This window comes from Myotis lucifugus, unplaced genomic scaffold, assembly GCF_000147115.1.
Source record: "Myotis lucifugus unplaced genomic scaffold, Myoluc2.0 scaffold_203, whole genome shotgun sequence".
NCBI classification, from domain to species: domain Eukaryota; kingdom Metazoa; phylum Chordata; class Mammalia; order Chiroptera; family Vespertilionidae; genus Myotis; species Myotis lucifugus.
The window spans coordinates 1,822,280-1,846,596 of NW_005871251.1; the positions used below are offsets into that span (position 1 = coordinate 1,822,280).

Genomic DNA, 24,317 nt, shown 5'->3' on the forward strand with positions numbered 1-24,317 from the left:
CCCCTGCTTTTCTAATGCCGTGGGGCAAGCTGAGCTGGCCTAGTGCCGTGGTCGGCAAACTCATTAGTCAACAGAGCCAAATATCAACAGTACTTCTTCAAAACAGACTCACCCAGGCCGAAAACCGACTTCTGCGCATGGGCCACCAAGTGTCAATCGCACTGTACGCGTGCCCGCACGTGGTATTTTGTGGAAGAGCCACACTCAAGGGGCCAAAGAGCCGCATATGGTTCGCGAGCCGCGGTTTGCCGAGCCGCAGTTTGCCGACCACTGGCCTAGTGGATCGATCGCCCAGTGCTGCCTGGTACACTATGCTGGTCAGCAAGGCTTTCTTTGGTCTATCTCTTGAAGTTCCTGATAGCTTAGACCTCTAGACCGCACAGCTTTGTCCATGACTTGTTTCTCCAAGTTGTTAATATGCCTGAAACAAATCTTTTGGATGGCCATTAAGGCTGACTCTACCCCAGGGTGAAATTATACATTTGCTCTTCAGTTTTTATAGCATCACCTAGTAGTCTATTGGGCATGAAGCCTTAATGGTGGGGGCTGTATTCTCTCCATGTCACATCAGAGTCTATACTACCTGCTGGGTTCTATAGATATACTCTATGTCTCGCATTTCCTTTTCTTTGAAGACATAATTCCGTAATTTTTCTGGCTTCCTTTGTTACTTTGAAAAGTAAGCTATTAGTCTACTTGTCATTCTTTTCTAGGCAATCTGTCTTCTCTCTCTCACTGCTTTTAAGATTTTTGCTTTGTTCTTCTTCAGTTGCACTATGAAGTGTCTTGTAGTTTTCTTTTTATTTACCTACTTATGATTCATTGAGTTTCCTGAATCTGAAGATTGGGATTATTTCATAAATACTAAAAAATACTCAATCTTTTTCTCTTCATTTATTGCCTCTCTCTCACTCTGTATTCTGTCTTTCTGGACCTCTGATTAGATATAAATATTAAAATTTCTCATTTTTGTCTTTGTGTGTCTTACCCTCTCTTTAATATTTAATATTTCAACTCTTTTGCTTAACCAATTCTCTCTTTCAGTTGTATCCAATCTACTAGTTAATGTGTCCAGTGAGTTTTAAATTTCAATTCTTTATTTTTCATTTCTTAGATGTTCTGTTTAGCTCTTTTTCAAATCTTTATCTGGACAGTTTTTTTCATCTTTTGTTCCTTATTCAAGCTTTCCATTCCTTTATTCATTTATTTTAACACATTAAGAAGGCTTATTTTATATTCTGTATCTAATGGCTTCAATATCTGAAGCCTTTTCATTTATTCTGTTCATGGTGCCTTTTTCTTGTACCTTAGGGGTTTTTTATTATAAGCTTGTATTTGGGGAAGTTTCTTTGCTGAAATCCTTTGAGGCCTGGGTGGAGAACGCATTTCTTCAGAGATTCTTTGCTTTTGCTTCTATTAAGCATTGGAACTTTACCAACTAGGAGCCCTTTAAACGTAATTTTTGGTTTGGGGTTCTTCAGGACTGGGGCATGTAAATTCAGACCTCAAATCTCAGGGAGCGTTCTTCTCCTCACCCAGAACTAAGACCAAATGAGGTTAAATGTAAGCCAAGATTGGATTTGGCTGGTGCCTTTAGGGGAGTGGAGGGTTCTAGCTTGTGGTTCTCCAATTAGATTCTCCAGGTTGGGTGGCCCCTTGGCTGTGTCTCTGATATTCTGATGGCTCTTTTGTCACTGGAATTTGTAGACAGCCACTGTGTTCAGTTCCCTCTTCTCTGTCTAGAGTCATGTTTTTTTGCTTCACTTTTAGCCTCTGCAAATCTCCTTGTTTTTCTTGCCAGCAAAACCAAGTGTTCAAAAATGTGTGTGGTTTTATTTTATTCAGCATTTTAAACATTTTTAGTAAGATTATTACTTCTTTTCAGGATATTTCTACGCACTATTGCTAAAAATTTTAATTTTCATTCCCTGCAAAGTTCCTTTTTTCTTTTAGAAGGATATATCTATTGTGAAAGTCATTTGTAGATAGTAATGACTGAAATGGCTGAAGTTTAGCAAGGACTCAAACACAGCTGTTATCAATTAATTCCTTCTCCAGGTTCCCTTCTTGACCCCAGCCAACCAGGTCTTCTATTTCCAACTCTCCAAGGCATTTTGTAATAATTCATAGTGTCAGCAAGATTTCACACACCACAGTTTTAGAAAATATTATTTTCCTTTAAGGAGGAAGATAAATGAGAATTTCTCCCATAAATGGCTACTCAAAAGTTACAAATGTGCTCGTTGCTGTTATGCGCCCACTGTATGCGCCCATGTCTAAAAGATGAGAACGTGTGTCCCAGCAGGTGAGGGTTTGCCATGGACTCCGGGTAGGACCTTGGAAGACTGCAGACACATTCCTGTGGTTGCCGAGATCTGCTGGTCTGCTCTTTGTGGGGAGATTTTCTGGTGTCGCTGATGTGAAGAGAGTGAGTGACAGAAGCCTTGGGCCTACAAATAGGACCCTGTCTCCCATTTGGGAACACAGGCATCAGACTGCTAAGACAGGGATAGGTGCTTTGGTAGGGAAGAGCTCTGAAGGCAACATGTGCTTGTTCCCAGCTTTATTGATGAATACACAGAACTGACCCAGGGCTAGGCTTCCTGAGAGGAGACAGCCCAAGCACGTCTTTGAACGTGGTCAGTGACAGCACGGGCCTCCTATAGGCACCAAAAGGGTGACAAGTCCAGCAGTCACTGTGCTTTCGGGTGCTGCTGAGTCATCTAGATTGCAGATCACTGGAACTCTGCAGGCCATCCATCTGCCTGCCGCACAGATCACGGTGACTGATGGGGAGAGAGGAATCATGGAGATGTGCTCTCCGCAGAGACAGCCTGTCCTGTCCTTCCCCATCAGAGCTTCTCAGTTCCAGCTCCCGCTTCCCAGCGCCCATCCCAAACCCCAGTGCCTGGCTCTCCTCTCTCATGGAGCCCAGCCTTCTGAGATTCACCTTCCAACCCCACCCCTTTCATCCACGAAGGAAAGAGAAGGAGCATGCTCCCGGCTGGGTTCAGGAGTGAGATCAGAGGCAAGTCGGAGCCAAGCCAGGCTTGGAATGGGGCCCGCTTTGGGGGGCCAGAGAGGAGGTGGAAGGCTGTTCCAGGCAGAGGGCGACAGGGGACAACACAGATCAGTTTGACCAGAACACAGGGTTCCAGAAGGGGAGAAGCGTTGGACAGACAGCTTGAGATATCTGGGGAGAGTCTTCACTTCTAGGCTTAGTTTGAACTTGAATCTGTAAGCAGTAAGAAGTCATTTACATTTGGGGTAGGGCGAAGGGGTAAAAATAAGAATCAACATTTACAATTCAAAATAATATCTAATATTTATACATTAATAGTTTGTTTCTTTAGACCCTTACAACAGTCCTGTGGGGAAGCAGTGTTTAATCTGGACACAGGTATGGAGCGAATTGCAGTGCTGCTCAGGTGTGCAAGCCCCCTGCTCCCATCGAACTCAGGCTCTCTGGGGAGTTGATGGGGGAGGGGAGGAAAATAGCGGTGCCTTCTCTTTGTTTCATCCATCCCAGAAATGACCAGGCTGTCACTGAGCAGTGCCCCTATGGGCCTGAGTAGGCGGGTGGGGAGAGCTGAGGGGACAAAGTGAGACAGGTAGGAGGGGGCTGTGTGTGACCGCAGCCAATTTGAAAAGGAAGTGCTAATTAGCAGCCAAACCGCACTGCAGGTGCTGTGAGCACCCCTGGAAATCTCTTCTAAACTCCAGTTTGGAGACTTACAATTAGGCTGTTTCAGTCCAGACCACACAGGCTGCTTAGGGGATACCCGGCTCTTCTAACAGCACGGACACGTCTGGAAGGTTCAGAAAGGGTTTGAAGCGTGTGTGTTATTAAACACAACGGGATGTTACACTGCAAGAATCTTCTGGAAATGTTTTCTTCTCTGCAGTGAGAATGAGGAGGAAGGGGAAATGCAGGTATGATTAGGGAAAGGACTAGTAATCACCTTGCATGGACTTCTGTCTCGCTTTGCTTGTGCCTCTGGGAAACAGTGAACGAGGCTGATGAAATGCCGGTGTGTGCTGCATGGACATCAGGGGAGCAGTTACAGACGGCGCAGGCTTAAGAAAATAATGGAATGGCTTTGCTGCAAACTCAAATACTGTTCAGGGAAAGGTGTCTGTTTATTAATATTCTGTGTTTTTCCAGCTGAGACGCTCCTTCTAGTTTTCCTTCCAGAGTCTCAGACAAAAGTTCCCTCCTGACAGAGATGGACTTCTTCAATCAATGAATAATGGGGCGAGTGGTCCTTCCACAGGGGCAGCGGCACAGAATATGTGCCTGGAGACTGATCTGAATCCTGGGCTTTGCCAAGCTTTGGGTTTACATAAAATACGGCATCATAATGAAAGCCATGGACGAGGGAGTCTCAGACCCAAGCCAATCCTGCTCTAATTTCTCTGGGGGTGAGCCCTTGGATAAGTGACTTAATATTAGGCCTCAGTTTCCCCATCCATAAGGCAAAGATAACAGTACCTATCTCATAGGGTTGTTGTAGGGATTGAATGAGATAAATGAGGTCATGTACTCAGTTAATATATCAGCTATCACTGTTATGTTATTAACCAAGGTTTTAGGCACCATATCAGAACACCTAACTACAACGAGGGCAAGGCCAGAGGAAACCTCAGGGAAGATCAGTACAGAATCATACAACTATCTGCATCAGAAAGGGACTTTCAAAATGGTCCCACCCTTACCTGGTGCCAGAAACTCTCCCCTGCCCACATCTCTCCCTAAGTGGTTTCTCAGCCCTTGTTTGCACACACACGTCTAATGACGTAACTCTTCGGTCTCAGGCCAGTACCAGAGAGCTCTGTTGGGAAGTTTCTCTGTACATAAAGCTCAATCTAACCTCCTAGAACTTTCGCCTACTGGCTTCATTCCTTGCAGAGTGATGGAGAATAGGCCCAGATGGCATCTCCTTGTCAATCTCTTCCTGACCCTCCAGTTACTACTCTTCATGCTCATGTTCTCCTGCCCCTGGATCAAAGCTGGCCTTGATTTCACCAACACAAAGAGAAAAAGGAGAGGCATGTAGAGATGAGGAAACATTCTCTACAGAAAATAAAAGATTCTTCAGGGGAAAAAATACTGAATAGACAATAATCTAAGCGTCTCAGAAACCTAGAACCCATACTAATCAATATTAAAAAAAAATGGTTACAGAACACATGCTCTGTTCCACATAGTGTTTAAAAATAACGCCGCCTTTTCTCCTTTTATGGGGAAAAATAGAGAAACGTTTTGGACAGGCTGAAATCAATGTCTTCACTCTCAGCATTCCTTTATAGACCTAGTCACTTTTTCAGTTTACGAATAAAGTAATATGTCTGATTTTTTTTCAAACATTTACTTGATTTACTCAAATATTCTGCTTGGTATATTTAATTTTAAAGTAGAACTTATTCAGATTAATCACACGTTTGCTCACGTCATCTAGTTTTCCGAGGGTTAATCCTTTATGGGATACAGTGGAAGAAGGCGGATGATCTAGAGGAATGTGGTACCTCTCAGTTCTGTCAGTATTTGAGACGGAGGCAGGAACTAGAGACCGTAGAAACCATTCATGCTTGAATGGAACAAAGAGGCCTTACGTCTTCCAGAATGAGTGCGCTCCGTACTGAAGCAGACCCAGAAGCCCTTGTTTCTAACAAGGAGCTATGGGAGCTATGGAGGAATGCGGATGAGGGAAGCCTTCTGAACTGTTGGCCTCCTGCCTGCCACATGGGACTTTTTCTAGAAGTATGGTTCTTAGGAGCACAGGCTCGTCCATTAGCCTCCTGGGTTTGAGACCTGGCTCTCCCACTTCCTAGCTGTGAGAGTTTGGTCAGTTATTCAGGCTAAGCCTCAGTTTCCCCACATGTAAAAAGGCAATGATAGTGATACTTACGCACAGCATTGCTGAATGAAGGATGGATGAGACACTGTATGTATATTAGCACTGGCACCCACAACGTGCCCGATCAGCATTGGCGTCTTTGTTTTATCCTCATGGACCTCAGGGGGAGTGAGACTTTGTCCTTAAACGATAGGTATGTCTATCCCAGTTTATTTCTTGGAAATCCGGTAACAGCCTGTCTGCTGCAGTGTGTGTTTCTATAGCACCGATTAGCTCATACATGGTTGGGACACCGGGGAATGAGGACAGTTATATCACGGAAGTTGCGTTGGTTCACATGCATCTTCCCCAAGGCAAGGGGGCTGAAACAGCAGAGCAGAATGACAGCTTCACTGGGAAGGGCTCCGTGCGGCTGTCAGTTCTTTGTTTCTTTCCATTTTACACGAGCACCTGCTTCTGGAGCGCTCTCCCCCGAGAAGCACATCCTGGCCTTGCACATCCCAGGGTGTCCTTCCCTCTGTACCCCAACTTCACTGGCTCATAGCACCCTAAGTCAGAGTTTCTGCTCAGTTGTTTCTGTGCATTTTTTAACCCTTACCTGAGGATATGTTTTTATTAATTTGAGGGAGAGAGAAAGAAATATTGATGTGAGAGAGAAACATTGATCAGTTGCCTCCCGTACACACCCGGCCAGGGATCAAACCCACAACTTTGTGGTGTACAGGACGGCGCTCAACCAACTGAGCCACCCGGCCAGGGCTCTGTGCATGTGTAACATCCCTGACCGGCTTCTGGCCCTTCTGCACTGCCTGCTTTGGCCGAGCAAGTTATCCCAAGGTACCGGTTACTGTTTCCGTTAGGGACCCATTACAGAGTCACACGGGTTTTCAGTGATCTGCCCTTACCTTAACCTTATGGTTTCCCGTCAGCCCTGTTACCGTTATAGTGCGATTTTATAGAATGTGAGGTTTTTCAGGAGCACAATATACCATTTCTTAACTGAAATACCTCATTTCTTTCAAGTGCTGCAGAAAGACACAAAAAGGAGGCGAGAAGGGCCACTCGGATGGCAGAGTCCGGGGTGCAAGGCTGGTCCCTCCCTGGTGGCTCCGAGTTCTGTGTCCCTGGAAAGCACCTCTTCCCAGCCCAGAGCCCTACCGTGTGGTGCTTGGTCCTGACGCGTCCAGGGCAGCAGCATAACCCTGTTCTCCGTGTGTCCGCTTTGGAGAGAGAGGAGGGAGCAGCACGAATCGCTAAATATATCCCTGGATAAAGCCTCTTTACTTTCTTTGAAACTAGTTCATGGAAATGCACTTTGAATTCCTGTGAGAACATGCTCCTCTCTTTACTGAAGCCCCGATCGCATTCTGTCTTGTGCTATTACAGTGGCGTGCATATGCGTGTGTGTGCGTGTGCGTGTGCGTGTGTGTGCGTGTGTGTGTGTTTTACCTGAATTGCACTGTGATTCCTGAGGGCAGGCCCTTGTTGACTTCCTCCCTGTGTCTCCTCCCCTTTGCCCGCACAGTGTCTTTCACGTGGTAAGCACTAATAAATACTCGCTGCGTGAACAAACCCTCCAGAAGCACTGACTCGCGTCTGGGCCCTTCTGTGCAGAGTAACCACTGTGCCCTGTGAATGCCAATGCAGTGGTTAGAAGACCTAGTTTTGCATTAAAAATTTCCTGTAGCATAGCTATTGGAAATTATGCTGGGGAAGTGAAAACCAAAAAGCAGTGTAAGAACACCTGATGTGAAATATTTTATTCATCGTTTTAAAAAATTAATAAGCAGCAGGAATTATTTAATTTGGCTGCTCTGATAGTTGCTGCTTCGCTTTCCAAGGTTCTGCAAGTGGAGCGGTTCCCCGAGGGAACAGCAGTTCAGAACAAAGCTCAAGGTGATCCTGCTTAGACAGGGAACCTGCTGACAGATGGGTTCTGCCTCCACAGCAGGGGAAGCGTGGGTCTCGGGGAGGGAGATGAGCTCCCAGCCTCCACTGTCCCATTCCTACTGGTGAGCGTACAGGTATCTGCTCCGTGTCCTTGCTGTCCAGCCCCCCACGGAGAGGGTGGGGGACAGCATATCTGTGGTGGGGGTGGGTCTATGGTGATTAACATGGCTGGAGTGCAGGAGGCCAGGGGGGACCCAGGGGAAGTGTGGGGAGAGACAGTCTGGAGAGAGAGGACGAGAACCCCTTTGAAAGACCCTGTGGGCTACATCACAGAGTGGAGTCTTATCAGGAGGGAATCAGGAGGGCACTGGGAGTTTTCAGACTATCACCAGGACTACCGTGATCATTGGTGTTGTCATCATTCTTGCCAACAGCTCAGTAGCTGACCCATAGAGTAGGCCCCACAACAATACCCATCAGCACCACCAAGGCAACATGCACTAAGTTAGAAACACATGCTTGTTAGGTAACCGTGGCAGAAAAGCAAGAATGAGAATAGCTAATACTTATAGAAACCATAGAGAATAGCTAATACTTATAGACGCTGCCTATGTGCTGGGCACTTTTCTAAGTGATTTTGTAAAATGGGTTAACTCAATCTTCACAAGACCGGAAGTTGAGGTCCCACAATTAGTAAGTGGTGGTGCTGGGACTGGCACTGTGCAGGCTGGGTCCAGAAGCCTCAGTGATCACCCCATTTCCCACTTTCAACTAGGCTGTCGCCCCTAAGCTGCTGCCATAGAGAAATTCTGAAGTCACTGCTGACCCTGGCAATGTGGACAGACTGCTCGCGGGGATACCTGACGGGAGAGTTGCACTAATGCTGGGGAGGCATGGGGGTGAGCAGGCGCAGGGAAGGGACAACAGAGAGAGGAAGGAGAGAACAGGACTGGATGATTCAAACACATGTGAAAATGCACACTGAACCCTGAGCACCAAGGCTGGGACCTGCTACTTTGATGTATCAAAATACTATGATATTTTTATTATTATCAGCTGGATTATTCTCCAGGTTTAAGTCACTAGCTTTTCCTAATAAATTTAATCAGGCAGGTGCAATTAAGTGCTTTTAAAAATTTTAGATTGATTTGAGAGAGAGCTAGAGAGAGGCATCAATTTGTTGTTCCTCTTATTTATGCATTTATTCCTTGATTCCTGTATGTGCCCAGACAGGGGATCAATGTGAGAGAAACACATTGATTGGTTGCCTCCCACACATGCCCTGCAACCTCCCATATGGGAATGACACTCTAACCAACTGAGCTACCCAGCCAGGGCAACTCAGCTTTTTTAATAATAAAAAGTAATATATGAGTAGCCCTTTATGGATCATGCAACATTCATTGTCAACTACATCGTTCGATCTTAAAGCAACCCTCTTGTATTAGTTTGCTGGTGCTGCTGGCACAATGTACCGCGAACTGGACGGCTTAAACAACAGAAATTTACTGTCGCACACTTCTGGAGGCGAGCAGTCCAGGTGTCGCCTGGGTTGGCTCCTGAGGGAGCATCTGTTCCCAGCCTGTCCCCTGGCTTCTGGTGACCTGCCAGCCATCTTTGATGTCCCTTGACTTACAAATCTCTGCTTTCCTCTTCACGTGGTGTGTTCCCTGTGTGTGCATGTCTGTGTCCAACTCTCCCCTTTTCATAAGAACAACCATGAGTCATATTGGATCAGGGGCCCACTCTACTCCAGCATGACCTCATCTTAACTAATTACATTGGCTACAAACCTATTTCCAAATAAAGTCACTTTCTGAGCACTGGGGTTAGGACTTCAAAGTAAGAATTTGGGATGGGGGGGACACACTTCAACCCATAACACCTTTGTAGCAGGTAAAGCAGGAATTATTCTTATTCCCATTTTAAAGATAAAGAAACTGAGTCTGAGAGAGTTGCAGTCATTTCCCCAAGGCAGGTCAATCCCAGGGCCACAAATGCAAGTCTGCTGCCTGACTCAGTGGTTGAGAGAGCCAGACAGGGCCTCTTGCTGTGAGATTGTCTAGCTATTCTCACACACGTGGGCCAGTAAGAACTGAGGCTGCAGCGAGCTGTGTAAACAGAGGAGAAGCAGTCATATGCGGTCTCCTCTTGGAATCAATTGCAGATGCCCTAGTATTAAAAGCTCCATTCTGCTTCTTCAAGTGCTGCCCCTCTGGCTGGACCTCCTGAGGGTCTGACCTCCAGGGGAACTGTTTACCCAAACTGTTCCTTGTAGGCCCAGCCCTGAGCCAATGGGAGCTGGGTACAATGAGCCTATTCAGGGCAGGAAGTGAAATGCCCGTGCTTCCCCTTCTCTCTATAGCATCATTCTTCGCCTCCCTGTGCCTTTCTTTTGTCCTGCCTGTTGAGTAACATCGTGTGGTTGTGGGCAGTGTGAGCTGCCAGCAGCGAGAGGGTGTGGCTGGGGACACCGGCCTGAGGACCTATGCACCAGAGTGGGCAGCGATGGGCAAGTTTCCCAGGAACTGCTCTGCAACACACCAGCTCTGACGCACACCTCCTGCTCTGCCTGTCACTCTCCCCGGCTAAAGCTGGTGGCCCCTGGGTTCCCCTGAACAGAGAGGAGCGACACACCCCATTTGCGAGCCCCCACCCTTGGGAGACAGTGTGGGAAGAAGGCAAGTGCAGATTCCAGAGAGAGAGAGAGTCCAATCCGAGCTCTGCCACTTTCCATCCGTGTGAATTTAGGGAAGATACTTAACCTCCCTGTCACTGCCTCATGGGTGAAATGGAGCCGATAACTTTGTTTACCTCACAAGGTTAGCGTGTGGATAAATGATATAACCCCCAGATGGTGCCTGGAACACGTCTGCCACATAATTCTAGCACTCGGTAAATGTAAGCAATACTTCCTTGTTTGTTTCCCAAATGCCATTTGTTAATCTGGTCACTGGAAATTGGCAGGCGACACAGTAAGAAGTTAACAGTGGTTATGTCTGGCTGATGGAATATTTGCTTATTTGTATTTTCTAACCTTTCGGTAATTAATATGTATTCATTGTTAATAAGAGAAAATAAGGTCCCGCTGAGGATCTATGGGACGCAGTGGACTAGGGAATAGTGAGTACAGGGTGAACGTGACCACGGTCAAAGTCTGAAGTCTATGGGAGGAGACGAAACAGGTAGGTGAATGCTCCAGAGGGGCGGGCAGCAATGCTCAGGGTGGGCTGGGTGTGTGACCAGTGCTCCCCAAGTGGCACCTGCACTATAGAGATATCGTCAGTCTTGTCCCAACAGTCTTTGTGCACGGTCTTCCCTGGTCTGGACACAGGAAAGAAAGACGATACATCAGTCAAATAAAAGGGCCACTCCTTTAACCTACCTCGTGCCCCAGGGGGACGGGGCAGAATTGCGGAGATTCCTACCTAAGGTGCCCATTTCTAGGAATATGTTGAAGAGAAAGTTGAGGGGCTTTCGGCAGCACCTCTTAGGACAGAGATGAGCCCAGGTTGCAAATCAGCATGTCGCACGGAATGAAGTAATTTCCTGTTTCTCTCTCTCTCCACAGCATTATTAGCATCATCATTGTGTTGGCTGGAGCCATTGCCCTTATCATCGGGTTTGGCATTTCAGGTATGTGATTTCCTGCGTCACCACAAGGCGTTCGCCCCTCACCACTGAGCCCCCAACCACTCAGTGTGGCAGAAAGGAAAGAGCGCGGCTCGTGCACCCAGAAAGCCTCGGAGTAGAGCACTGGGCCTCCTCCTTACTGACTGCATTCTCCTTACATTAGTCACTCATCTCTGTGGGCCTCAGTTTCTGCGTTTACGGAGTGGAGCAAGCAATGTCTGCGTCACCAGGCGGTTGAGAGAACCAAATGGAACGCTTATCAGAGCGCTCTATCTATCAGACAGCGCTCAAGGTGTTCTGGGGTCAGAGATGAAGTGCTGCAGGGCTGAGGCGTTCTAGCAATGGCTGGCCTGGGCGGAGGGTTCCTCTGCAATGAAGCCTCAGCTGAGCTGTTAAAGAATAGCAAGTCTTTGCACACAGGGGGCTCCGGGAAAGAGAAGACAGGCTGTGGCTGTCGTCCCATGTGGTTCCATGTAGGAAACATGGATGGTGCGCTTCGGAAGGCAGCTATCTGATGGCAGCTGCGAGGAACGGTCTTTTTCCTCCTCTTCTGTGTCTCAAAAGCATCTATTATTTAAGCCACATTAATTAAGACATTGGGTGAGCTGGTCGGCAGTTGTCTGCGCTGAGGCAAGTGCTTGGCTCCATTTCCCTTCAGCTGTCTGACTCAGGCCAACACGTGTATTTGAACTCAGTCTGAGGCCAGAGCTGTCACTTCAGGACTTTATAGTTTCAGCCGCCTTTTCTCTGTCACTCTCCTCCACTGAGGATGTGCTGCCATCCCGGGTGACGCGTAAGGAGGGAGAGGCAGTGGAAAGGCCCCTGACCCTACTTGGTCCCTGTGCTGTCGCTCACTCACTCACTGGGTGACTGTGAGCAGCTCTGTGTGGTGGGAGAGCTTAGGAATCAGACAGACGCTCTAATCTCTGGCCTGACACCAATGGTCTATGTCCATTTGGATATAACTTAACTTTCCAGTTTCCTCGCTGGTAAGGCAGTCAGAGTAGTTATGGGGACTAAATGACAAAGATTTGTACAGTGCCTGACGCGTGTGTGTAATAGGTGGCTGCCATTATTATTTATGGTGACACCAACAGTGCTATTCAGAGTTTGCTGTTATTGATGCATTCGTATACCACCTCCTGACGCCTGCACAATTTCCCGGTCACACCAAGGCAGGCCCCCTCTGAAGTTAGGGAGGCCAGGGCAGGAAGCCACAGGACACAAATTCTCCATCTTTGGACACTGGGTAAAAGTTACAGGCTACTCAGTAAGCCAGTCAGGCATGTGCTTATGGCACCAAAACAGGAGCATTGAACAAATTGTTTGGAACAAAATTGATATTTTAAAAAATTGTACTCATCTGAGAAAATGAACAGCTATTGGCTTTTCTTACACTTATTTTATAGTTTGTCATTGTTCTATGTTTGTAAGAGGTGAGTGGGCTCACTGTTTCAGTCTGGCCCTGGATAGCAGCAGAACCGGGGAGAAAGAGCACAGGCTTAGCACCAGATAAGATGGAGCTTGACACTAGCTCTACTACTCGCTACTTAAAGGGCTTTAGGAAAGCCATTTAATCCCACCGAGCCCCCTTATCCTCATTCATAAAATGATCGCTCTTATCTCCCGTGGTTTTATCAGGCTCACAATGAGTGACTATAAGTAAAGTACTTAGTAAACTGTTTCTTTCCTCCTGGTACTCTAATCTGCAATCTTTCCAAATGATTCTAGCTAATAACAGTTATCAATACCACTGATTGAAGGTTTAACATGTGGCAAACTGGGTACTATACGAAGCTCTTTACCTGCGTGGTATCATTTAGACCACTGAGGGAACTACTGTTATTACACATCCCATTTTATAGATGAAAAGCTATGGGATAAAGAAGTTAGAAAACTTGCGCAAGTAAGTGGCAGAGCTGGGATTTGAACCCAGACAGCCTGATACCTGCGCCTTGTTCTCAAACACTATGCTCTGCTGCCACTTCCCTACCGTGTGCCTGTATCTAGTCCGGCCCAGCATCCTTTCTAGTTTCTTCTCACAGAAGCAATTGCTACCACCAACCCTGCTCTCTTCTCTGGCAAGAGTGGGACTCACAGGTTCCACCCCAGGCTCCTCTGGCACAGGCGTAAACCTATGTGTTTCCACCTTTAAGCCATGTGCTGTGGGGCCCATCTGGACAGCTGCGTTCCAGCAGATGCTGAGTGACAGTCTGCTGAAGGCTTCCAGTATGCTCTCTATGCTACTGGACGCTGCAGAACCTGTCTTACTGAGTCCTTTCAAAGAGCAGTTGATTTTTCGGGGTTGAGGGCTCGATCCCCAGAAGGGGGCATACAGGAGGCAGCCAATCAATGGTTCTCTCATCATTGATGTTTCTATCTCTCTCTTCCTCTCTCTGAAAATCAATAAAAACATTTTTTAAAAATAGCTGCTTTAAACTCATCTCCTACAGCCCTGTGGCTCACCAAATCACACAAGAGCCGCTGGTGGCTATGAGGCCTGGAGAGTCATATCAGACCAGTCTGTGTTCCCTAGAACACAGCTCCTTGAGACAGTATTTGTTTGCAAGTTTGTATATAGATTTCTTTTTTGTGAGAAGCAATATTTATTTCCTGTTGCTTGCATATTAAATTTTATTTTATCCCTTTTTATCATCATTTATTCACCTAACAAGTAAGTATTTATTGACTGCTTTCTGGGTACAAAGCAATGGCTTGGTCCTCATGGTTTTTCAAGATCTCACAGGCCTTTATTCCTCCTCTTGATTTGCTATGGGGAGGGTGGGATTTAATCAATGCATTCCATCTGCCACATCTGTAATGCAACCTTAAATGGTCTTGAGCCCACAGTGGTCCCTCAGGCTCCCACGGCTGCTACTTTTACTCATTAAGTTCTCTAAGAGAGCATCCAACAAATCCTCCACTTGTGGGCTCAAGGCCAACGCATTACAATTAATTCGGTAACGCAATTACCGAACTAAGATATGTCATTACCATTTCATTCTCTCCATAAACTGTGCTAATTATGTATTTTTCCTGAAAAGTAATTTTTCAAATCAACTTTAATGGCACTTTATAAACTACAGTCAATTTACCCTTCCTCTCATATAGTTACATTTGCCCCATGGTTTTATTGAGAATCTCTGTGTATTTTCATTGCTTTTTTAAAATATATATTTTTTATTGGTTTCAGAGAGGAAGGGAGAGGGAGAGAGAGATAGAAACATCAATGATGAGAGAGAATCATTGATTGGCTGCCTTCTGCACACCTCACATTGGGAATCAAGCCCACAACCCGGGCATGTGCCCTGACCAGGAATCGAACCATGACCTCCTGGTTCATAGGTCAATGCTCAACCACAGAGTCACGCCGGCCAGGCTCATTGCCTTCTTTTTCACTGGCTACCATTTTCTCCAAATTTAGATGTGGTGATCCTGCCACATGTTCCTCACTCCCATAATCATTTTGGGTAGAACTATTAAATAGTCCCTTGATTTCTACTGACTTCCATTCATTTATTCATTCACTGAACAAATACATATTTTTCGCTCAGGCTGCCGTAACAAAATACCATAGACCTGGTGTTTAAATGGCAGACGTTTATTTTCTCACAGGTCTGGAGGCGGGGAAGTCCCCTCAGGCCCCAGGTGGCCCACCTCTCAGGCTTCCATCAGAGGAAGGGTGATCTGCTTTGCTCCGTTTACTCATCAAATCTTAACCTCACCCAGAAACATCCTCACAGACACACCCAGAGTATCTGACAAAATGCCTGAGCGCTCTGTGGCCCAGTACAGGTGACACACAAAATTAATCATCACAGCAGTATAGGAACTACAGATATGATTCAAACAGTTTCTGCCCTTGAAAAGCCTACAGATTAGTGCCAGATAGAGACCGGAGACAAGGTAGAGGGGAGACAGCTGCTGTAATAAAGGCACAGGAAAGTGTTCAGGGACAGTAAGGAGAGAGTCTACTCATCTTGTCTTGGTAGATCAAAGGAGGGTTTCGTGAGAGGCTGCCCTCTGAACAGCCTTGAATATAAGCAGAACTTGGATAGCTGGTGACAAGAGAGGAGGGAACTATAAATTGGAGGTGCAAGATGAACAGAGGTGTGAAAATAATAGTATGATTGGCATAACCAGGATTAGCCAAGGCGGGGAAAGGGGTGTTTCGCATTCATATCACACAGTAAAACTTCGCACCATCCTCTCTCATGACTTCTCTCCCAAACCTACCACCTGCATGGCCATGCATGGCAGCTGCTCCCGTCTCTATTCCCTGTACGAGCCTCCAAACATCCCCCCAGTCCAGCCTGTGCACCTGTGTTTCCTCTGCCTTTTTTACTTATAACTTTTCTTCCATCAGTAGTTCTCTTTCTAATATAAACCCATCTAGCTTAGCTTCTTCAGGTCTGTCCCTCATCCATTACCTTCATCTACTTTATAAAGGCCTAGGGCCCAACTAGACAATTCTTACCCCTTGTGGGCAAGAGAGAATATCCTTATGTTCATAATGTTACCTCTGACATTTGAAAAATACCAAGTATGCTTGTGTATTTTTCCATTGAAAGCAGAAAATCAATAAATCACTTGATATGAACAGACAATATAGACTATGAAAGAAAGCAGTGGGAAATGAGGGTGGAAAGGTAACAATTAATGAGCATTTCCTATGTGCCATGCAGTATTTAGGTCTGAAGGCCATGCTGGGTAGTCTGAACTTGACTCCACAGTCCTTGGAAAAGTCATGGAAGACTAGTGATTAGAAAACTAACATGTTCATATTGTTCTTTAAGCTCTACCTATAAGACTAACGCATGTGAAATATATTGGATGGAGGCAAAGATAAGAGGAAGGAATAGCAATAAGGAAGCTGGGAAGCACTCAGCACCCATTTTTCTGGCTTTAAGGAGGAGAGGTTAGTGAAGACCATTTTAATCTGAGGTATTAAAGGACACTCAGAGATTGGGATGGAACTTGACCTGAAAATCCTCAGGATCTACGACAGCTCTGGGAATGGGGGCACCTTCTTCATCTTTCTTTCATGGTCTTCCCACCCCCCTACTTTTTGTGTCTGGCCCACGGTCCTCTTGGGCTCAAAGACTCATCCTCATCTCAGCTTCACATTCATACCCCAGAAGGAGCCTCTCAAGAAGATTCAGTTCATTGTATCAGTCCTACAGGCGTCCCCATCAGCAGCCCCAGTGCAGAAAGAAGGGCTGGTCCATCCTTCATAGACTGAGTGGGCTATCGGCTGGGCAAGTGCGGAAAAGGCAGTGGACACAGCTGGCTGCATGATTCATATTCTGTTGGTGATGTGTTTGGAGAGGAGGGGATATCTTAGGCCAAAAAAATAATTTAATTAAGTATCATTCTTCATTATGCCATAGCTGGCACTATAACCTTGACCACGTCACTTATCTTATCTTCTCTCCGCTTAGCTTCTTCATCATTCAAATGGAGATAAAAGTAACAGCACTTTAGAATCTGACATTCTTCAGAACTCCTAGTCACATTTGGTTAACATGAGGTTTCACTTCTACACCATTTCTGGTTAACTATGAATAACAATACCTTATATGTGCAATTACAATTTTTAAGTCAAGTTCATAATCATTTGATTTGATCCTTACAGGAATCCTTTAAGATAGCATTACCTCCATTTTTCTGAGATCCAGAGAGGTTACATGACTTATTCAAGCTCACACAGATACAAAATGACAATGCCAGGACTTGAGTTCTCATCTTTAAACCCCAAATCCAATATGGTCTCCTCTCATCGTCTCCCCAGGATTGGGTTACTTGGTCCCCAAAAGCTATTGTTTATTTTAGATCGCTGTAGCTATAAAAAACAGACTATTGTCTTCCTGCTCTTTCTCTCCTTCTTACGTCTTCTTTCCTATGCCTCTCCTGTCCTTCTGTCTTCCTAATTTGTCACAGAAGTCTGTTTGGCTTTTAGTAATGAAGGGTTTGGTGATAGAAGTTCCAAAGCTTTCCTTGGCATTGACCCTTGCTTCCTAAATTGCAGGCACACACTCCATCTCAGTCACGACTCTCACCTCGGCTGGGAACATCGGGGAGGACGGAATCCTGAGCTGCACTTTTGAACCTGACATCAAACTTTCTGATATCGTGATACAGTGGCTAAAGGAAGGTGTTATGGGCTTCGTCCATGAGTTCAAAGAAGGCAAAGATGACTTGTCAGACCAGAATGAGATGTTCAGAGGCCGGACAGCCGTGTTTGCTGATCAAGTGAGAGTTGGCAATGCTTCTCTGAGGCTGAAAAATGTGCAACTCACAGATGCTGGCACCTATAAATGTTACATCATCACTTCCAAAGGCAAGGGGAATGCTAACCTGGAGTATAAAACTGGAGGTAAGGTATTTTTAGGCAGAGGGAAAGAAAGGGCCAAAAGCTATTTGAGGCTAAAGAGCGGTTAGCTGATGAAATATCATGCTTTTACACTCACGAGTGATTAATATCAGACAAGACCCTCAAAGTCTGTTAGCAGCCATCCTTGCTGTCCAAGACCCACACCAACTCCAAAAGGAGCCCATTATACTAGGTCTTAAAATCTTTTGTTCTGAACTCTAGCTTCTTCTGAATTTTCACATATATTATTTAAATAATATATTGTAGTGACAGGTGAATACTGTTTCTTCCTTCTCTCTTTCCCTCCCCTATTTTCTCCAGGTAGCAAAAAGATATAAAGTTCAGAAGACTTCACAGGCCCCTGGGGAAACACCCAATTTCCCTAATGGATAAACTTTTTTTATAATCACTGGAACCCCTCTTACTTGGAGAATTTACCTGTTATAACAATTAAACCTAGAACTTATGTCTGTGGAGTTTGTGACATTGGCCAGAATTGTGATGTACAACAGTATCATGAGCAGATCATTATTTGCATCTACAGGACAATGGGCCATACACAGAGAGCCCTCTGGGGAAGTGAAGTTCTGAGTCACCTCAATGATAGAAATCACGGTGTATTTAAGACCTAGTACTTCAAAGGCTATATTGTCTTCTCTTTCTGACCTTGACATCAGCCCTTTCTGACCTTCAACCCTGCAGCCTTCAGCATCCCAGAGATGGATGTGGACTATAATGCCAGCTCAGAGAGCTTTCGATGTGAGGCTCCCCGATGGTTCCCCCAGCCTACAGTGGTCTGGACATCCCAAGTTGACCGAAGAACCAACTTCTCAGAAGTCTCCAATACCAGCTTTGAGCTGAATTCTGAGAATGTGACCATGAAGGTTGTATCTGTACTCTACAATGTCACAATCAACAACACATACTCCTGTATGATTGAGAACAACATTGCCAAAGCCACGGGGGATATCAAAGTGACAGGTGGGTCCCTTCATGCTTTTGTTATGGGTTTATTGGGGTGAGAATTAAATTAAAATATAATTTCTATAACTGATATATTATGTACGAGGGCACAGAAAGCTCTAGAGTTCTCTTCACAGACACCTAGATCACAATTCCAGTTGAGATTACACTACATAAGAAGAAGACTAATACAAAACAATATTTATGGCCCAATAGGTCAAAGATGGCAACTAAGCTTCGTCTCATACACCTTCTGACTGCTTGGAGAGCGGTGTGTAGGGTCCTGAGGCCCTAACTCAGCAGGACTGCTTTGGTGAAGCAGTGGGATATGATGATTACTTGACATCTCTGATATATTCAACTAGTGATCTATATGCCAAGTCCCCCAACACTGGTTTGGTTCTAGTCTGCCTTTGAGAAGGCTTTCAATCTGAAGACGGAAGGTCTTAGAATCTGCCTTAGTCTTATTCAGCCCTTCTCTCCTTAGTCAGCTCAAGCTCCCACTAACATGGCCCAGGATTACCCGACAGCTCTAGTTTGAACTGGCCTCCCAGGCTGCGAAGACCAGGATCCAGGGAGCCCAGCACTCGGGTCTCCCTGTAATGCTTTAGTCATAAAAACCTAGGGTTGAGCTGGCATCAAAGAAATGCACAGACTGAATTATAACTTTTAAAACCATCCCTCTTGGGGCTAAAATGAATTCAATTTGAGTGAGTTGTAGGAATTCTTTTGCATCCTGGATAGGAAACATGTATCAGACATATGATTTACAAATATTTTATCTCATTCCATAGGTTTTCATATGTATACTTTATTTATTTACTTTACAATGTTTTTATTGATTTTTGAGAGAGAGAGGAAGGGAGAGGGAGAGAAACATCGATAGGATGCCTCCTGTACACACCCGACTGGGAATCGAACCTGCAACCTGGGTATGTGCCCTGACTGGGAACTGAACGGTCACCTTTCAGTGCATGGGACAATGCTCAACCAACTGAGCCACACCGGCCAGGACAGAAGAATGGTTTTGACAGAATAGGAAGCCATGAAGTCAGGAGCCTATGTCAAAGTCCAAGGGAGAAATTATGAGGGTCTTATTGGGGGCAGTGGCAACGGGAAAGAAAGGGGAAGAATCAAAAGTTAATGAAGAAAATAATCTACAGGCCTTAGGGACACAAATGTGAAGGAGAAGAGAAAGAGCAAGTCAAAAGGGTGTGATGTTTCTACCCTGTTTGCTTAGGAGGTTAATAACCCTGCCAACAAACAATTAAAATACAGAAGCAACAGTTTAGGGAAAAAAACGGGGATTTTAGAGATGCTGAGTTGAAAGTGCCCATTGTTCACTAGGCAGAAAGGTCCCATGGTTAGCACCTGACCCAGCATACGAGGGGTTTTGGGAGAACACTCCATCCCTATTCCACATACTTCCTTCCATGAGAAAATACCCCACCAACCTAACCCTTCCAGCCTCTCTGTTCGCCCCTCTTTCATGCCTCATCAGAGAAGCAGGAGTTACTAATGTATCTGATGGGTGAGTCTATTAGAAGAAGCCGGACTTCAGAAGCTCAGCTCCTTCTTTTTTCTTGTCTCTCTAGCTACCCTCAGGAAGTATAATTTCTACCCTGCTCTTCCCAGCCATCAATGTTTCAGGGGCGTAATCCGCTTGGCTGGAGGAAGCCTGCCCCAGCCTGGTGCTGCCTGTCCGAGGAGATCCCTGGGCGACAGCTCACTTCCGAGCAGACAAAGCTTCATCCTGTAGCAGATTTATTAGTAATGCGAGTGATATTTTGGTCTTCCAATTGCCTCACTCGCTTTGTCCTACTCTTTAACGGATTCAGAACTCAGCTGTAAAAAGGGGTGTTCTTTATTGGGCTCCTTTGAACCCCAACAGTAGGTGCTCAAACATTTACTCAATAATTATGTTTTTAACTGACCCAGTAGCAACTGTAAATCCAGATGTGAAACTCATGACAAAGTTCAGAATAAGGAGATGGATTTGGAAAAGATCAACTTAAGGGAAGTCATACTCATTAATTAGGCTTGAGCAGGGTTACTTTTGTTGTTTTCACAGCTAATACTTATTGAGTGCTTACTTATGTGCCAGGTACGTTCCAAGCACTTTAATTTATTAACTCATTAATCCTCCTAAGAAGATTATTATTATTTTAGTCCTATTTTATAGATGAAGAAATGGAAACACATATAGATGAACTAAAGTCACACAGCTAGTAAGTGTCAGAGCCAAAACGAACTAAATGAGATTGGACTGTCCAGGGAAAAAACAGAATAGAGCAATTTAATTTCTTCACTTCTCTTCCCTACTTCAAAATGAGAACAATACTTTCTCATCACTTTGCAATGATGTCAAGAAAGCGAGTAACACAGAACCTGTAAAGGTCATGGCCGAGAGGGGGGAAAACGTGTCTGAAACCAAGGACTGGCCGCGGCCATTGTTCAGCCCATTCTTTCCTTGGTAACCGATTATTATCTCTTTATTGGTATCATTTTTCATTTGGCTGCGTGCTTACTGGAGTGGACCATGGAATAGAGCTTCCTTTGAAGAAAGGGAAAGTGGATAATGGGGTACAAAGTTGCCCCCCAATTGGGTACAAGTTGTATTAGGAACAACTTGCTGTTTTCCAGGTACTTTTCCTTGCTAACCAGCCATGTGGAGATGATATGCAGCTTCCCCTCTATGACCCTGAACTTGTCTCTCCCTTTACAGACTCTGAGATTAGAAGGCGGAGTCACCTAGAGCTGCTGGACTCAAAGGCCTCCCTGTGTGTCTCTTCTTTCTTTGCCATCGGCTGGGTACTCCTACCTCTCTCCTCCTACCTGGTCCTAAAATAACGTGCCTTGGCCACACAGAAACGTGCAAAGTCATTAGTACAGCAGGTGAGATGAACCCTGAATGGTGTGGGGGGTCCACTGTGTGTGTGCTTGTGTTCCTAACACGATCAAGCAGCTCCAGCATCAGCTCTGAGGATGATCCCCTCCTTGAAGGAGAGACTCAAGCCATCTCCTTTCCCTCAGCAACCTAGGGTGTCATGTGGCCTTGATAGAACATCATCAAAATACAGAAAACAAGGCCATTCCTGAATAAGAATACACTCATCCAGTGGCAGGGAGAGGTTCTGTTCTCAGTAAATGTTTGCTGAATGCTTGTAATGGTTATCTTATTACTGTTATTTTCAGAATCCCAGGAATCTGCAGAACGATTTCACCACAAGATATGACCTAGTTTTCTATTTCTTGGGGGAAATGAATTCATGCCTAAAAGCCTGGAACGAACACACAAGATCAAGAAGCAAAAAGAAGCCAAAAGCAACCCACTGAAGACTCCAATATGAACAAGATAAATCTATCTTCAAAGACACGTATTAAAGGTTGGGGAAATAATTCATCTGAACTAGAGAAGTGTGTTAAGACTGCGAAGTAAAATGCATGTGGGGACAAGTGTACCCCCCATATCTCAGGGACCTCCCCTTACCCATCCCCAGTTGGGGAGTGAGAGGGTGGGCTATTGCAGCTCCCCGTCTCTGGATCTTGTTATCCTGCTGTAATGTCGCCCCCAGAAAGTTTCAATTGCAATATGTCCGCGCTTAAACTTCTGTGGAAACAGCAAGAAGCTGCTAGTCAGCTGCCACTTCACGACAGAGGTGGCTGCATCTTAGTGGTGGGTCCAATGATCCGCTTGTCACTATGATGCTTCCAAACGTGCCTCGGCATCTCCTCCCACCTGACAAACGCTGAACAAGTGTGGGACGTGACTGTAATTTTAACGTAAAAATCGTAGTTGGGGGACATTTTCTAAGTGATCTGAGTACCTTCTTTTCAAAAACAAACAAATGCCATTTTATTTCTCAGGTGACGTTTAGCCTTGAGTGAGCTCGGAAAGGCCTCCATCTTGGCCACATGGGCGTTAAGTCACCACAAGGTCGCAGGCTTGTGCTTTCCAGCCTGTGTGGCCTGAGAGGACCTCAGGTCTCAACAGCATCTAGAGCAGTGAGACTCACTCAACTGGACTCATTCTGCAAACCTCCAGGGACATTTAGAAATGTTTGGAGACTTTAGCTGTCACGATTTTGGGGGAGGGGGTGCTACTGGCATCTAGGGAATAGAACTCAGCGCCCTACAATGCACACGACATCCACCCACGACAAAGAATTATCCAGCCCAGTATGTCAATCATGCTGAGGTTAAGAAACCCTGATGCTGAATAGGAAAGGATCTTAAAAATGGACATTAGCCTCTGTCGCGTAGGCTGCGGTCTCAGACCAGAGAGCCAGAAGTCAGTTTGGGGCAACCAGGAATTTCTGACGGATTATCTGTAGCTGTTGAGCTTCTGAGTTCCTTTCCCTTAGTTTTTCTCTACAAATAAAGTTCTGTGAGGGAGCTGCTTGAGTTTCATCTCAAGTTCTCCCGCTCTGAATTTAGATCTCAGAACCCTGCCTAGTCACATTCAAATTAAGACAATAAAAACATGTACCTTCCCTGAAGCCCACAGAGAAATCTGAAAGCAGGGACAATAAACCTTTGAAAGGAGGCCCTGAGGAACGAGGCTTTGATAGGAAAGAATATTTTGTTTCCAGCCCCCTACCCACACCTTTCACGTGTTGACTATGGCCTCCCGGGCACTTTGGACCCACCACGATTGTACTGCATTTTGTTATAGAAAACTTGATTGTATAGTTCTGATCACTCATGAGAATGATTAAATATGCATTTCCTATACTGGTGTCTGCCTGGTTTGTCAAAGAGAGTGTAAGGGAAGATGAATAAAAAGTCATAGATCGGGTTCTAAAGCTTCGTGCCTCGCAAATGACCGGCGTTCAATAAGTGTCTGTTGAGTGAATGGATAAGTGAATGGAAGGACATGAGAGGAGCCTGTGAGCGTGGGCCAGGTGGCCGGGTCTAGTTTCTTAAAGAAACTCCACGCGGCTCACCAACCTGGCATGTCTCCATCTAGGAAAATAGATGACAGTGGGCTTGACGCACATAAGTGTGGAAGAGTGCATGTTGGTGGACAAACCCAATGCTCTGGTGCCAAAAAAAAAAATCTGACTTTGACTACTCAGGAATTTCAATTTCTCAATCTCAGAAGAAAAACCTCAAAATCATCATTCCCAGGCCTTTCGCTTTTCAGATGAAGACCCAGAGGGGAGGTGTAGGTAACCGGCTATCTTCAGGTTCTACAGCTTGCCCAAAATCACACTGGTAGTTGGTGGAGGAGTAAAATCTATAGGAAATCTCATTTTCAAATTCCCACAGGCCTTTTGCACAAAGAAAACATTATGAAACCAAATCAAGAAAGCAAACTGTGAAAGCATGACATGCTCAACCCAACCCAGGTTAATCCCTTGGCCTTGTCCATGAGCACACAGCGATGCATTAGGCAACAGATGCGTCAGATCAGCCGAAGTGCAAGGACCAGGATATCACTTACACCGCAAACATCTGGGGAAGCTCAAATCGAGATGCCGAAGGCTAAAACATTGCAGAAGTATTAACACACTTGAAGGAACAAACCATTCTAACTTCAAGGTGAAGTATCAGCTACCAGCTATACTTTTCAGGTTGTATGAGATTTGTTTCACCAG

The 24,317-nt window shown here is 45.4% G+C and overlaps 1 protein-coding gene across 1 annotated transcript in view; it reads left to right on the forward strand.

Moving 5' to 3' along the window:
• VTCN1 (V-set domain containing T cell activation inhibitor 1) overlaps positions 1-23,419 on the forward strand; it is a 33,598-nt gene extending 10,179 nt beyond the window's left edge. Inside the window, exons 2-6 of the mRNA XM_006097486.3 lie at positions 11,320-11,384; positions 17,410-17,757; positions 18,457-18,735; positions 21,443-21,612; positions 21,913-23,419. Of these exons, the coding sequence (XP_006097548.1) occupies positions 11,320-11,384; positions 17,410-17,757; positions 18,457-18,735; positions 21,443-21,567 (817 nt within the window). The 3' untranslated portion in view covers positions 21,568-21,612; positions 21,913-23,419. The remainder of the gene's footprint in view (positions 1-11,319; positions 11,385-17,409; positions 17,758-18,456; positions 18,736-21,442; positions 21,613-21,912) is intronic.
• Positions 23,420-24,317: the final 898 nt, after the last annotated feature.